General features: G+C 50.2%; 1 protein-coding gene across 11 annotated transcripts in view; it reads right to left on the bottom strand.

Annotated features, from left to right (window-relative positions):
- The window catches only part of CPEB1 (cytoplasmic polyadenylation element binding protein 1), a 119,923-nt gene that overhangs the window by 3,302 nt on the left and 100,075 nt on the right, over nt 1-16,546 (bottom strand). For 4 of the 11 annotated variants that reach the window (XM_044933320.1, XM_044933321.1, XM_044933319.1 and 1 more), the window contains 7 exons: nt 15,344-15,596; nt 13,034-13,147; nt 12,613-12,717; nt 11,703-11,839; nt 8,466-8,664; nt 7,158-7,252; nt 6,524-6,604 (listed from right to left, as the gene is read on the bottom strand). In XM_044933320.1, coding sequence (XP_044789255.1) covers nt 6,524-6,604; nt 7,158-7,252; nt 8,466-8,664; nt 11,703-11,839; nt 12,613-12,717; nt 13,034-13,147; nt 15,344-15,596 — 984 coding nt within the window. Of the gene's footprint in view, nt 1-107; nt 336-3,707; nt 5,169-6,523; nt 6,605-7,157; nt 7,253-8,465; nt 8,665-11,702; nt 11,840-12,612; nt 12,718-13,033; nt 13,148-15,343; nt 15,597-16,546 lie in introns of those variants that run through there. The other 7 variants (XM_044933323.2, XM_006073477.4, XM_006073474.4 and 4 more) reach the window with 5 other exon arrangements.

Raw genomic sequence — 16,546 nt, 5'->3', positions numbered from 1 at the left:
CTTCAGCCTCACAGGGCAGTGCGCGCCTCCTTACGGGCTGGGAGCTGAGGGAAACAGCGGATGGAGGACGATTCTAGCGGGCACCAACTTGGAGCCAAAACACCTACCATGTTGGCGGGTCCCTGGTAAAAGAGGAAACAGGAAGCACAAGAGAGACCTATAAAGCGCAGGCCAGAAAGCCGCTTCCGCCTAGCCTGGAACGCGCTGAGCCTACTCCAGCGCACCACAGCGACCCCTAGCGGGGCGGAGGCAAAATAGAACGGAAATGTGGACGGCCCGTCTGCATCCCGTGGGCGAAACGAGCTATTGATCTGCCCCATGATGGGTAAGGCTCCTCCGCTCCGCCCCGCCTATGGTCGTCTTAGGCTGGTGTCTGAAAGCCTTCTACAGTGGTTTCTACTGCTTCTACATCGGTCCTGAGTATTCATTGGAAGGACTGACGCTGAAACTCCAATACTTTGTTGGCCACCTAATGTGAAGAACTGACTCATTGGAAAAGACCCTGATGCTGCGAAAGATTGCAAGTGGGAGAAGGGGACGACAGAGGATGAGATGGTTGGATGGCATCACTGACTCGATGGACATGAGTTTGAGTAAGCTCCAGGAGTTGGTGATGGACAGCGAAGCCTGGTGTGCTGCAGTCCATGGAGTCGCCGAGTCCGACACGACTGAGAAACTGAACTCTACAGAGGTTGGATAGCCCAAGGGCTTGCAGAAGAGGTGCATGTCTTCCACACATGCCAGGGGCGGTGTGTGTGTGTGTGTGTGTTGAGTCGGGGCGGGGGTGGGGGTGGGGGGGGGGGGACAGCGGCAGCGCGTGGAAGTAAGGAAAAGTGAGAAGGTAGGGGATGGCCTCCCGCACCAGGTCCCCACCAAGGTCAGCGCCTTGTAGCCTGGTGGAGACACAAGTACAACTGGGAAATGATTATCTCATTTCCGAGTCTTTGCTCAAATGTCACCTTATCAAAGGGGCTTTTCCTCCAATTTATTTATTAAGTAGCACTGTTATCCTTTTATAATTTTTTTTTTTAGCACTTCAGTTCAGTTGCTCAGTCGTGTCCGACTCTTTGTGACCCCATGAACCACAGCATGCCAGGCCTCCCTGTCCATCACCAACTGCTGGAGTCTACCCAAACCCATGTTCATTAGGTTGATGATGCCATCCAACCATCTCATCCTGTCATCCCCTTCTCCTGCCCTCAATCTTTTCCAGCATTAGGGTCCTTTCAAGTGAGTCAGCTCTTCACATCAGGTGGCCAAAGTATTGGAGTTTCAGCTTCAACATCAGTCCTTCCAATGAACACCCAGGACTGACCTCTTTTAGGATAGACTGGTTGGATCTCCTTGAAGTCCCAGGGACTCTCAAGAGTCTTCTCCAACACCACAGTTCAAAAGCATCAATTCTTCAATTCTTCAGTGCTCCACTTTCCCTATAGTCCAACTCTCACATCCATACATGACTGCTGGAAAAACCACAGCCTTGACTAGACGGACCTTTGTTGACAAAGTAATGTCCATATGCTGCCTAGGTTGGTCATAACTTTCCTTCCAAAGAGTAAGCGTCTTTTAATTTCATGCCTGCAGTCACCATCTGCTGTGATTTTGGAGCCCACAACAATAAAGTCAGTCACTGTTTCCCCATCTATTTGCCATGAAATGATGGGACTGGATGCCATGATCTTAGTTTTCTCAATGTTGAGCTTTAAGCCACCTTTTACACTCTCCTCTTTCATCAAGAGGCTCTTTAGTTCACTTTCAGCCGTAAGGGTGGTGTCATCTGCATATCTGAGGTTATTGATATTTCTCCCGGCAATCTTGATTCCAGCTTGTGCTTCCCCCAGCCCAGCATTTATGATGTACTCTGCATATAAGTTAAATAAGCAGGGTGACAATATACAGCCTTGACATACTCCTTTTCCTATTTGGAACCAGTCTGTTGTTCTATGTCCAGTTCTAACTGTTGCTTCCTGACCTGCATACAGGTTTCTCAAGAGGCAGGTCAGGTAGTCTGGTATTCCCATCTCCTTCAGAATTTTCCAGTTTATTGTGATCCACACAGTCAAAGGCTTTGGCATAGTCGATAAAGTAGAAATAGATGTTTTTCTGAAACTCTCTTGCTTTTTTGATGATCCAGCACTGCTATCCTTTTAATGTTGCTCTAGCATTTCTTAGCACGTGTCAGTGACTTGTCTCAGCTTTCTAAGCTAGGGATGAATCCTGTGTCAGCAGTGTTTTGCGTTGAACAGCGCCTAGCACAAAGTTCGTTCTCAAATATTTACCGGCAGGGCCCAGTTCACCTGCAGTGCCTCCAACTGAGGCGCCTTCTCCAACCACCCCTGCTGTCTTCAGGCTGTTCCTGTCTTACCCATCCTCAAACGTAGTCCTTCTGAAGCCAACAGCACTGGATCCTTGCTACGCTGGCACCCCCAACAGCCTCAGGAGTACTGCTCCTTCTCTCCATCTCTGCTGAAGTGGGTTCCAGGCCCTCACCTGACTTAAGGAAGGGCTGGGCTGCCCAGGTTGGATGAGGTTAGGGGCACCAGGCTGTGTGCCTCATCCCTCAATTCCTGGACAGTCCAGTCAGTCCCTCTAAACTGACTGGGAATGGAAGGCTGAAGGAGAAGCAGCTCGTGCCCTGAAAGCAGCATGTGGACCAGAATGAGACAAACGGGGAGAAGAGATGACTCTGAACAGGACAGGACACCAAAAGGGCGGGTCAGAGCCCCTGCTCCGAGAGAGCTGCAGGAGTTTACCAGCAAACTTCACACTAGGCTGCAGCCAGCTGTGCCTTGGCTGACCAGACTCCCCACCCACGACGACAGTGAGTTCTTGCATCTCTTCATGGAAGGGATGCTTCAGCACACAGAGCTCCCTCCACCAATGACTAAAATGGAATCTTCCAGAAATTGCTCCAGCAGCTGGGCCCAGGCACAACCTACCTGAAAAAATCATCAGTAGACCAGGATTAAATAAATCCTGGAAGTCTGTGAGGTAAGAGTCCAGGTGATAGTCCCGAAGAATAGCAAAAATTTACTCCCGTTCAGTAAAGAACTGGGTCAGCATAGATGACTCCAATAGACAGGAAGCCTCCCAAGAAGAAGAAAGCTCTGAGACGTAGAGGAGGAGCTGAGAACAAGTGGCCTGTGCCGACTCCCAAGGAGCTAGCCTCCGGTCCCTCCAAGGCCGGTCTAGGATGATGAGAAGAGGAGCCCCCTGCCTGCTGCCTGCTAAGTCACTCAGCTCTTACTCTTCACAACCCCATGGACTATAGCCTGACAGGCTCCCCTGTTCATGGGGTTTTTCCAGGCAAGAATGCTGGAGTGGGTCACCATGCCTTCTTCCAGGGGATCTTCCCGATTCAGGGATCAAACCCATGTTCTCTTCTGCCTCCTGCATTAGAACCTCAGGCGGGTTCTTTACCACTACCGCCACCTGGAAAGCCCAAGAGGAGCCCGAGAAAGTTTATTTGTGTGGTCTTTTTACATACCTGGACCAGAGGTACCCACTTACCAGAAAGGCACCTTCAAGGTGCATGAAGGGAACCAGAATGACTTAAAGGGGCAAGTCCCCACATGGCCCCTCCAATAACCTGGGCAGGAATCCTGTCCATTACAGAAGATGCAAGGAAATGTGCATTTTTACTCTGAAATCCTAAGTGTCTCACTGTTCCCATTCCCCCACCTCAGACACAGAGACAGAACCGGAACTCTGCTGCAACGTGTTTATTATGTGCCAAAAAAACTACACCACAGCTTACTCCACACACCTGTAGGAGAGTGCAGTCTTGCCTGCATATACTACAATGAGGTAGAGACTTCACACACAGCTTCACGAAACCCACAGAGTAGCTGGGATATGCAACAATGCAACGTCAGCTCAGCAGGAGGGAGGAGGGGCATTATGACACTGGTTCTTTGGCACACAGCTTCCCAAAGAGGGGCAAGTCGTTTTGTTGTTTTTTGTTTTTTTTTTAAAAAAAAGGAAGGAAAGAAGAAAGAAAAAGTCAAGTTTTCAAATTCCAGTAGCATTTCAGTCGACCGCAACTGTTGCTTCATACGCTTCTCAAACGAAGGAAATCAGGGTAGGGTACTTGTCCCCTCTGAGAGAAAGGGCTCCTGTGAGCCTTCATCTGCCCCCACCAGAAAGCAGCCCTTTTTAGCTCAGTTACAAAAGAAAAAAGTCCTGTGACTTTGTGATTAAAAACTTCTATCAACCCTCCCCCCCCACATAAGTGCAACTTAAGAAGGTGCAATAAACCATTTTAAAACTATATACAGCAGCCGCTCAAACATCATTCATCCAGTCCAGTTTCAAATCCAAAAAAAATTTTTTTCTTGGTTGCAAATGCCTTGATTTGCAACTGTGAGAAACAGTGACCAGCAGTCCCCCAGACACAAATTTGCTATAATGTTAAAAGCTGCCAGGAAAGAAAAAAAATCTCTTGTTCCAAACGACTTAAAAACTGTTTTAAGGAGTGTAAAAAGGAACCGGTAAAAACCCTCGAGCGTAAAATATGAAATATGATTTTGGTTTAAATGAAGAGCAAAGTCTCCTTGTTGTTTACAGTAAAAAACACCAGCTGAACACTCAGTTTATGCCGTTCAGGTGGGGGTTAAATAAATGGAAAGGCACTGTATGGCAACTGCAAGAATGAAACCAATGAGACCTGCACATCATCACCATCAGTATTGCAAGGAATGTAAAAAAGCGCTTTTAATAAATAAACCTAGATGTAGGCGTCGTGTCAATACCTTCTGGACACGTAGTTCTTTTTTTTTTTTTTTTTTTTTTGCTTTTCATCGGCAAAATGAGGAACTAAAATCTGGGAAAACTACAGAGTCGCTTGGAGGGTGAGCCAGAGGGTCCTTGCCCTGGCACACCCTCTGAAAACAAAACCCGACAAAACTCATTGTGCATTAATTAGTGCAGAAACAAAGACAGATTCAGCAAGTGCAAAGGTGACTACGATTTCCCTTGTCCTCGGGAAGCCAGCTCCCTGGTCGCCGGTGGCAGGTGGGCCGCAGCGGAGGCGGCCGGCCCTGGGTGCACAGGCCCCTCTAGCTGGAGTCGCGGTTCTTCTGGTTCCGCATCAGGGGGCTATGGTGACGCAGGCCCTCCATGCTGTGCCGCCAGTGCCAGCAGCTCCGGCAGAAGTACTTGAAGCACACCTGCGAGGGGAGAGAGCAGAGGAGCCAGGCCCGTGTCACACCAGCCGGGGGCGGCTGCGTGCGCTGTCTGCTCCGACCAGGAGGGCGTGGGCATTCCTGATGGCCTCTGTGGGGTCACAAGAGCTGGCCCCGGGGACTCCTCTTGTCCCCCCCCAACACGGGTACCTGGACTTAACTGCGCACGCTGGGCTCCTAGTGTGTAGCGGCCATGCCAGCTCCCCTCCTCAGTTCTGAGCACCCAGCTGCTCTTCCAGTCCCTGCCCATCCTACCTCCCGTGGAGCACTTGTGTCACACGGCCACATACATTAAGGGACAGCGTTCAAAGACAGTGACTCCAGGCCCTAAGGCCAGGCAGCACGGCTTCGGCGTCACACTCAGTGAGGAGAGGTGACTGTGCACGTAGATCAACACCTCAGCCCCAGCCCCTCACTCCTGCTGGCTGTGTAACCTCAGGCAGGCCACTAACTTCCAGATATCTGAAAATGGGGACCATCTGTGAAACACACTGACAAACACAAGCCTGTGAGAAGAGGCTGATCAGACCCACACGTGATCTCAAGCTCTCCCCAGCAACCCACACTTACTTCACATTCTCCTCTTGCAGCCTCCGTTTAACTACTATCTACTCAGACTCCAAACCTGAGCGACAGCACCACTGCAAAACTAACTGCAAGCACACACACAGTGCCGTGTCCGCCCAGGTCCCTAACCTCTCCTGTCACCAGCAGCACAGGCACCACTTGGAGACTGGTCACAAACGCGAGGCTCAGGCCATGCTCCAAACCTGCTGAATCAGACTGTGCACTGACACAGATCCTCAAGTGATGAGCAGACACACCACAGAGGACGAGACGCTCCGTCCAGCACATCCAGATCTGTGCTCCACCCAGAAGCATGCGACAAAGCTGCCGTGCTGCTTTCTGCCTGCTTCTGACAACTGGGTACAAACCAGGTAGCAGCACCGAAACAGCCCAGAGATTCAGAAGTCAATAGAGACGGATTCCTTGCCTATAGGAAGAATCAGCCTAAAGGGTGTAGAGCTACAACAGCAGGACATGCCTGGCTCACAGGTAGTGCTGACCACACCTGCCCGGGTCCCTGTCATCCTCAAAACCACCCATGAGCAGCAGTGCCCCACTGCACAGCACCCCCAGGACAGGGAGGCCACAGCACCAAGACTCAGCTCCACAGGCTTTCCCGCAGTTCAGGGTCAAACATCACTGCTGCTTCTGCTGCGCTCTAGGACAACCAGGAGAAGCCTGAGACATCCGCGTTCCACGTGATGAACGTGACGTGACAACGTTTAACTGAGAGCAAGGGTTCTGTAAACCTCTCAAGTGCCCAGAGGACTCACCTGATCCCGACAGAAGAATGGGCCAGGCTGGGAGCTGCAGATATGACACACAGAGTCTTCCAGGTAAGGGTCGATCTGAACCTGCAGACAAAGGCAGAGCAGGATCACTAAAGGGCTGCTTCTCATGGGGAGCCCAGAGGGGCCATAAGAGAAGGGTGGGTATGGGTCATCTATATGAACACAAGGCAGTTCCTATTTTAAGGGGCCCAGAAAGAACTAGGGCAGAGGACCCAGAGATCCTTGAGAGAGACAAGATCACTGCAGCAGCTTCCAGGCTGGCTGTGCACAGCGTGGCAACCCCACACGTTACCGCCTGGCCTTCTCGGCAAACCTGACCCGCAACGCACTCACTCAGCAAAAAACAAGCACTCGGAGGATGCATGTCAGGATGGAAGTCAGCTTAGCTCGCAGTGCTGGTCAAGGACCACAGTGAGGGAAGGTGACCCCATGCTGAGGCTCCCATCCCCTCTCATCAACCGAGACCAGGGCCACCTTCAACCCTGACCCTCAGGTGCGTCAGTGGAAGTCTGGCTCATAGCCAGCATGGCACAGCTCTCGTCTTGGGCCGGCCCTGAGTGGTGGCTGCCCAGACCTCTCAGATGGCCCAGAGGAGGGTACAGACCAGCCCACTCACCTTCTTGGTGAACTTGGTGGTCTTGATCTCCACAAAAGCAGCACTGACTGCTTTCAGGTAACTGCGCTGGTTGTTGAAAGTCACACGACCAGAGCCTACGGAAGACGGGAAACTCACCCTCGAGCCCGTCTCCCAAAGGCCACGTGTCAACACTCAGGAAAGCCTGCTCCTAGATCAGCACGGCGCTGCCCAACAGAAACATAAACGCGGGCTACTCGCGTGACTTTACCGATTCCCAGTAGCCACCTCTAAGGAATATAGTGGAATGAATGAAAAGAATGCAGGGGAATTAATTTCAGTAATATTTTTTCTTTAATCCAACATTTCATCATTTCAACAGGCGGCACTAGCATGTTTCAAGCCCTCAGAGTCATGTTCAGCTGGTGGCACCATGTCAGACTGCAACTGCAGACCACGGTGGCACAGCCCCTCAGAAGTGGCCCCTCGGGGGAGGAAAGAGACTCCTTTGTGTGGGCAAACCCACAGGCGTGGTTATTCCAGGTCAGAGCAGAAAGCCAGACACAGGCAGAGCACAGCTCAAGGCAGGGCAGGCAGGGGAGTCAGAAGCAGCATCCCCTGCCCAGCACCACCTCTACCCTATGGGCTCTGAGGTCCCCACCCTCAGTGTGCAGTTCCGCTGCGATGAGCACACAACGCTCCTTCCTGCCCAGACACGCTGTGGGTGGGCAGACGGTGCATGAGGGTGGGGGGAGCCAGTGTTGATCAGGAAGGCCAGGCCCTGTTCCACCTCCAAGCCCCAGCACTGAGACGATTCTGTCACAACTGGGAACCTGACCTTTCTCAGTGGCCAGGCCCCTAGACTCCCCTCCGCTAGGACAGCATGAGCTGTGACCACATTCTACTGCCTGGGTCACCCTGAGTCCTGCCTCAGCCTAGCTTGGTCTCTGACCCTGGACAAGACCACTTTTCAAGGCCTCTTAATAGAGGAAACCAGGCAAGTTCAGGAAAGTCCCAGCCTTTTAATAAAGTATTACCTGTTGTCTGTCTTAGAATGGTTTGGCTGTGAATGCTGACCTTCAAACCAGTGTTCCTGTTTTGTTTTCACCTCCTATCACCTCCTATAGGGCTCCTATCAACTTTCTTCCCCTTCAAGGGAGGTAGGGGGAGAGGGGTGGGTACAGAGAGGTCAGTACTGGTGGCATACCTAGAAAAAGATGCTCGATTGCTGGTATATGCTGATGAGCAGGCCTGGGTCAGGCCTCGCCTCCACTCCCATAGGAGCGTGTCACAATCTTGGTCTACACCCTGGGGCCGTCCAGCTGTGCCACACAGAAGTGGGACACTCACCAATGGGATACTTGTGCTTATCTGTGTCAATCCCAGCATACACTACACCACCAAATAGGTCGTTGAGAATGGCGGCCAGGGCCTCAGCGTTGAGCATCCCATGCAGCGCACCCACGAACACCGTCCTGCTGGGGTCGAGCCTCTGGGAGGGACTCTGCACAAAGTTGCTGTCGGCCAGGACCCAGGGGATCACCTGCACCTGAAAGCACCCACAGGTGTGTCAGTCCCCACCATGGCTCCCGCAGCAGGAGGCGTGCGCCGCAGACGAGGCTGAGCCCCACACCGTCCCAGGCACCCTCAACCCCAGCACAGCGAGACCTGAATCTCACTGAGGCCGTGAGTCCAAAGTGGTGCAAAGACAACAAATGGTCGAACAGTAGCCACTCATCCTGAAGAGAAAGCACTGTCCCGAACTATCACACCCAGGATCCTGGTTCTCTGTCACAACCTTCAACAGTGGGGTTCCAACAAAGGACCGTGGACACTGATGAACACACAGCATGGTCCGGAGTCCCTGGACAGGAAGGGCTCGCAGAGGAACGACAGGACAGGAGCTTGAAGGACAAAGGGTGGGGACCCTTAAGGTATCTGTGAGGAATGGTTACTGGCCCAACATGTGTATCAGAGGGCTTGGACAGGAGCAGTGGGCTAGCCGGAAAGACGCAGGGTCACAGTCACATACAGGAGGTCACTGTGGTTCAGCAGAGCAGAAAGACACCAGGGCAGGAGCAGACTGTGCCCTCTGCCTCCAAACCCCTTGAGCCTAGAACAGAATCTGGCTGGCAAAGCAGGCAGGAGGCCCAGAATGAAGTGGGTTGACAGATGATCAGTAAGTGTTCTTGGAAGATTAATCTGTGAAGTTTTTTTGTTTTTTTGTTTTTTTAACAAAAGGTCTCAAAGTTCTAGAAGAGATTTGAGGCAGAAAACCAGCAAGGAGGCAAAACAGTAGTACAGAGGACAGATGATGAAGACCGGGAGAAGGCTGGGGGAGCTGGGCACAGAACAGGCCACGACCAAGAATATTCTTCTAGAGGAAAATCTGCAGAATGCAGACCACCTGGGCATGGTGGGGAAAGAGAAGAATCAGGACTGATGGGTTGCAGACCGAGGTAACCATGGGGAACCGATTTCACTGAAGATGCAAAAGCCCATCTTGTTTTTTCCATTCCCATGGGAAAGTATCGCATCCCGGGTGCCACCAAGCTTTCCAAAGTGAAAAGTGAAAGTGAAGTCGCTCAGTCGTGTCCAACTCTTTGCGACCCCATGGACTGTAGCCTACCAGGCTCCTCACCCATGGGATTTTCCAGGCAAGAATACTGGAGTGGGTTGCCATTTCCTTCTCCAGGAGATCTTCCCAATCCAGAGATTGAACCCAGGTCTCCTGCATTGCAGGCAGATACTTTACTGACTGAGTCACCAGGGAAGTCTCTTCCTTAAACGTCAGAGTACACGATCACAGGACATCCTGAAGAAAGGCCCTGCAGGATGGTGGGGCTCAAGTAGGACCTGAGCCTACAGAGAGGTGAGTCTCGGTCGAAGGTAAGAGGAGGGCCACAAAAGTGAGTAGTTTGTCTGGGAAAGAAAAGGGGGCATCAAATACCTACTACTATGGAGGGGAGATACAAGGCAGGAAGAGGGTCAGAGAGGGATGAGAACCAGGGCAGCCTACAGTCCATGCACCCAAGAGACACACTACAGCACTGCCGGGTGATGAGATGGGACCAGGACGCAGGAAGGCGTCTGCAGGGGCACTGGAGAGGGGGAGGGTCTGTGGTAGCCTCTCACTGCGAAGGCAGTGATAGCTGTGTGAGCTCCACGCAGCAAGAAAGGACAGAAAGTAGGGAAGCTGTGGGTCACTGTGGGCAGCCAGAGGACAAAATGCGTACCAACACTAGGAAACATCTGTAAAACCAAGAGTCAGCTCTGTAAGGTGGATCTCTTATTTTAAGCCAATGTGACCATCTCAATGAAGCAGGCATCTTCCCCCTTAAACTACAGATTTCAATAGACTTCACTCTCTAGAGCAGCTTTAGGTTCACAACAAAACTGAGCTGAAAGTGTGGAGTTCCTGTATACCCACTGCCTCCACAGCCTCTCTGACTCTCAGTGCTCCCCACTGGAGTGGTCCATTTGTTCCAATCACGGAGCCTACACTGACATCATTGTCCGAACTCCATGGTTTACATCAGGGTTCACACTTGGTGTCTGTTTTTCCACTGTAACTCTATGGGGTTTTTGGCAACTGTATAATGGCATGTTGGACACGACTGGGCGACTGAACAACAACAATCTACCACTTTAATGTTGTAAGACAGCAACTTCACCATCCTCACTGTCCTCAAAATCTTCTATGCTTTGCTTGTTTATCCTCCAACCCTGTAAGCCCTGGCAACTGCAGACCTTTTTACTAATATAGGCATTTCAATCTTCCATTTTATAAAGGAGGAAATGAAGTTTGAGAGATATTGACTATCTAGTCTAATATCACAAAACACACTCTATAATCAAATTTTTAAAAGTTTAACACCGATTCCTGAGTTCAGAACTTTGACAAGTGGTTCTCCAACACCACCCATTAGCACCACCTGGGGAACTTGGTTAAGGTGCAGATTCTCAAGCTCCAACCAAACTGACAGAGATCCTGAGGCAAGGTCCACGAACACGCAGTGAGGTCCCAGGTAGGATGACTCCTTGCTTGAGACTCAAGATGCTAATCGCACACAAGGCTGACACAGCAGAGATGCAAAGGGAGAGAGAATCAGATGGAGAGAACCACATACTAAAAAAGCCCTGAATGGCAGTGCAGAAGTCACCATGGGCGGGGGTGGGGGGGGGGCGGCTACAGAGGGATTTACCCCAGGTTGGGAGGTCAGCAGGCACAGCTGGAGGGCAGGACTAGGAGGAACCAACTGTAGATGTTAAGACAAAGCAGAGTCCATCTCATTTCTAAGAGAAGAGGTTTGGGAAGGAAGTGTTGGCTCGAGTAGGAAGGAGACTGAGAGCTGGGACACAGTCTGATTTCCATCAGCAGGAGCACACACAAACCGCTCATGCCCAGAGGTGGCAGCGGCAGCTTTAATACATCAGAGAGTGTTTGCTACCCTCACCGCAGGGCAAGAAGAGCAGCCCTTTCACCTCAGTAGGAATTCGCGTCTGCACCTGCGTACCCACCTCCCCATGAAGCCCGCCTCTTCACAGCCAGGCCCCTGATCCAGCAAGGGCTCTGCACCAGCTCACCTCCTTGCAGCGCATCCTCCGGCTGGACATCTTGAAATAGTACTCGCTCAGGCCGTCCGGGCTCAGCGGGTCATGAGAGCAAGCCTGAAGCAAGGCCCGGACAGACTTCTCCAGTTCGAAGACCAGATACACATACCCTATTACCAAGGAAGGAGAAAGTGCATTAACATCCCTCGGGGGGGGGCTAGTCCTCAGCAGGGGATTTACGGCAGGGTGTTGTTGCTGGGTTTTTTTTCCCCCAAGAAAGATGGCATATGGCTAAGGCACATTTGTGTCCTACTTCCAACGCGGGGAAGGGTGGGTGCGGCAGGACAGAGGGTCCCGTCATCACCACACAGCTCTTCACAGCACAGCACAAAGCATGCTCACATCGGCAAGCCTGGCTTTCCTGGGGGAAGGAGCGACATGGGGTCTGTGGCGTGGGGGCAAAGGTACTTCTTTAAAAGCCTAGTTTGATCACTAGTTCATCAGTGAAGATGGGGCAGCGTGAAAATAGCACCTGCTCCTTTCTACAGGGAGTGAATCTCATTTCAGACCAGTGAGGACTCAGACACTTGGTCCTCATTTCTGCTAACTCCAGAGGGATCTCAGAATCAGGTCAGGCGACAACGTCACTGGGCAGGAAAGACAAACACCTCGCTTTGAGAGGACAGGAACTACTGGGGTTCAGGTTGGAGGGAGGTGTGCATGGGCTTTTCCAGGCAGCCCCCACTGCAGTGTGAGTCTGGATGGACAGGTGGAACGTTAGCTCAGAAGGAACACAGGGGCGTGCGGGGTGAGGAGAAGTGCCAAGAGCTCTGTGCTCTGGAACGCCCGAACCACATTACCAGCATGCATGTGCCATCCCAGTGTCCCTCAGTGCAATCAGGTACTGGGGAGGGAGAAAAAGCTCCTACCATGTCTGCATTACCTTTCGGCATATTACCTTTGGGAGGACACCGGGGGTGCTTGCCATCCTTACCAGGCCACTCCACACTCAAAGAGCCGAAAACACGGAAGGTGTTAACCAATCCAGCTGCAAAGGGATGGAAACAATGGCAGACACTTGGGCACCTTTCTCCCCAGGACGGCACAAGCACAGGGCCATCAGCGTCGCTCGCCCTCCTGGACAGGCAGCTCTGAGCTGGCCCTAGGTCTCCAGGGACACGTGTGGGCACCAGACCCAGCAGCACTGCAGGCTCTGTGAAGGCTCCTTTCCCCTCACAGCTGTTCCTGTCATACCCTGAGCCCAGGCAGAGGCTCAGGGCCTGGCCTGGCCTCAAGGCCAAGTCTCATCCTCTGGAAATACAGGGCCACCTTCAACACCTGAAGCAGAAGGACTCAGAGCTCACCTTCCGTAATGTCCCAGGGGACGCCTCCTAGGAACACCTTGCAAGAGTAGATGGGGTTCTTGTAGTTCCGGGGAGGGAGCTGACCACTCCATGTGCAGGTGGCTTCATTCACAGCTTTGGCAGAAGACAAAGAGAAACTGGAGTCAGAGAAGCCACAAAGGCACTGCCCTTCTCTGTGGTGAACCTGCTCGGGAAGGAGACAGGCCACAGTCCCCTAGCCTGGCTGCTGGGAGAACATTCATGACTACTCTGAAAAGCAAGAAACTGGACACCTCTCCAAACCTGTCAGCCCAGTATGGTAACCCTGATTCACCAGTTTTGTTTCTCTACTAAAACTGGGAGGAATGGCAAACCACATGTGCAGGGTGAAAACGATCACAACCTGAGCAATTTTCAAACATAAAACTGATACACTAACCAGAAGACAGTTTTATCTAGTCACTGCTTACAATACCAATTAATTTGAATTTAGAATTATAGGCATACCTCGGAGGCATTGCAGGGTTTTGTGCCAAATCACCACAATAAAATGAACATTGCAATAAAGCTGATCATACAAACTTTCTGGTTTCCCAGTGAATATAAAAGTTGTATTTATATTATATTATCATCTATTAAGTGTGTGACCACATCATGTCTCAAAAAAACAATTTTATTGGCTAAAAAATGCTAACCATCATCTGACAACACACGTCACTATAAACCTTCAATTTGTTAGGGAAAAAAAAAGCAATCTCAATAGATTGGAAGTTTGGGATTGACATGTACACACTGCTCTATTTAAAATAGATAACCAGTAAGGACCTACTGTATAGCACAGGGAACTCTGCTCAATATTCTGTAATAACCTAAATGGGAAAAGAACCTGTAAAAGAATGGACACATACACCTCTCTAACTGAATCACGTCGCATACACTTGAAACTAACGCAGCAGTATTAACCAACTGTGCTCCAAAAAAAATTTTTTTTAATTCAGTATTTGTAAAGTGCGATAAAGTGAAGTTCAATAAAACGGTATGCCTGTACTTGAAAGTAAACTGGACAATTTTTCATACAACATCCTAAATGCTTCCTGGTCCAAATGGACCTTCTCTGCAAATGTTCAAATAAGGAACATCATTTCGTTCTCCTGTCTGCTCCATGAGCTCATCACTCACAGAAGTCAGGACACTGACAGTAAGAACCCCACCAGCAAGACAAGAATGTGGTCACAACTGCTCCAAGTCAGAACTATTCCGCACCATCTCTAGACATATCTGCGGGACTGAAGGAGACACTGGGCCTTCCCAATGCAAGCACTGTAAGATAAGAGATTTTCTCCCAATCCCTCAGCTTCCTATTTATACCAAACAGAACCCTGTCCAAACCTCTTATAAAGTTTCTCTGACACAGTTAAGAAACCCTTAAGAAACCCTTGTTGCTGTATAGAGTTGAAACCATCTTCTGTTTGACCTGCCCTAAACTTTCTTGAGTCCCTGCTCTTCTTGGTGACTGACCAGTCCAGCCTCCTATTGGACCAGTCTTCAATCCTGTCCCCACTCAGTCTATGCCCTTGCAGATCAGAGACTGACCTCAGCGCGGACCAACTAGTCCTTGCCTGTTTTACTCTCCTCCTCCACAACTGGACTACACAGCCAGTGAAATGAACCATCATTTTCATTCAGGACAATGACATGGAAGGCCACTCTGAAAGGCGCAGGTCCAATGTGTTGCTACAGCAGGAAATTTAGGCACCATCAGCAATATTTGGTGAACAAAAACAGAAGTCGATATAATGGCCTCACCCAAAAGCACGGTAAAGTTACTTCATAGGGGAGCAACGGCAATAGACATCCGTTACCTTGGAGGTGGACAAATGGACAACCCACACATCCCTTGGATACCAAGCAGAAAGTCTTGGGGAAGGAGGCTCCAGTGTGGGTTGTGCCTGACACATCTCTGAATGAGGAGGGGTGGGAGGGAGGCAGACAAAATTCTAGGCACCGCTGCCAGGGTTTCTCTTGAAGCATCTACCCAGGAAAAGACTCAAAATCAACAGCAGTGCATGATCTCCATGGAAGAGAACAAGTCAGAGATGGATCCAAACGCTAAGGGGAATGACCCTGTGGTTCTAGGTCATCACGTTCCCTCTCTGCTCCGATTCAAAGGCGTTCCCGAGTTTGTCCCCATTAGCACTTACTCCTCAAAACAGACCATTCTGTGAAGATGCAGAGACTCCACCATGCAATCAAGTCCTCTTCCGGACAGGTCACTTGTCTGCCCCGAGAACGAGGGCTCGGGCCCCACTGCAGGTGCATGCCCACACTTACCTGCAGCTTGCCTGTGTAGCCTGGCCTCTCTCTCTATGCTGAAAGGGTCTTTGGGAGCTTCGAGGAGGTCCCAGGACGGCCACACAGAAGCTCCTGGCCATCTCTTTGATGCACTGGTTGGGGAGGGAGTGACTGCAGCCAGAGCAGCTTGCTCTTGGTCCATCCGGGACCCAACCCCCATCTTTAAAGGGTCTCTGGGGCCACCCCCCGTCAGAGACAGGAAGGGCAGGGGAGGGGAAATTCGGAGGCTTGACTAGGGAAGGAAAAAGGAAGACAGAGGTTTTTAAATGACAGGTGTTATAAAAGTAATAATTACACTATAGAAATTATGAAAAATACCATTTAATATTTGATACATTTTCTTTTAGACTTTCTTTCTATGCATTTTTAAGAACAGCTGCTCTTATATCATAATTTAAATAAACTTTTTTCTCCCCAATTCAGTTTTTTCCTTCCTATTGCCAATCTTCATAACCATTTTTAGTTAATTTATGATATTCTTTTTAGGGAACAAGTTACACTTCACTGACCTATTCCACGTACTGCTAAACATGTAGATACTTTCCAAGTTTTCAGGATTATAAATAAAAACTTTAAGGTGTAGTTTCTCCTTATTTTGTGTCTTCTCTGGTCACATTCCTAGACTTAAGATGTCAAAATGCTTTCTATGAGGGTTCTGTGTTCTGTCAAAAGCGTGTGAGGACACAAGTTTCACTACACGCTTGTGTCAAGGCTTTAAATTCTACTAATTTAAGTGGGTAAAAATATACCACATTATCAAGATATAAACTGAAATGATTACTCAATAAAGTATCTCCGTAAGTTGAAATACTGCCTCGATTTCCTCTTCTGTGAGTTGTCTGTCCATATCCCTTCATCAATCAACCTCTGGGGCATGGATCTGAGAAAATTCTTTAAACAAAAATCTCCAAGTATCAATATTAAAGCTGGTTACCAGGCAGATTCCTAAGACTGAGCCCCATCTAAAGCAACGAACAGAATTAGGAGCATCTCATCTAATTCCACTTTGTGAAGCGAAGTGAAAGTCACTCAAGTCATGTCCGACTCTTTGTGACCCCATGGACTATACAGTCCATGGAATTCTCCAGGCCTGAATACTGGAGTGAGTAGCTTTTCCCTTCTCTAGGGGATCTTCCCAACCCAGGGATCGAACCCAGGTCTCCCACGTTGTGGGTGGATTCT

Source organism: Bubalus bubalis, chromosome 20 (assembly GCF_019923935.1).
Source record: "Bubalus bubalis isolate 160015118507 breed Murrah chromosome 20, NDDB_SH_1, whole genome shotgun sequence".
Lineage (NCBI taxonomy): Eukaryota > Metazoa > Chordata > Mammalia > Artiodactyla > Bovidae > Bubalus > Bubalus bubalis.
The sequence above is the reverse complement of the archived record's forward strand: the minus strand, read 5'-3'. Positions and strand labels throughout refer to the sequence as shown.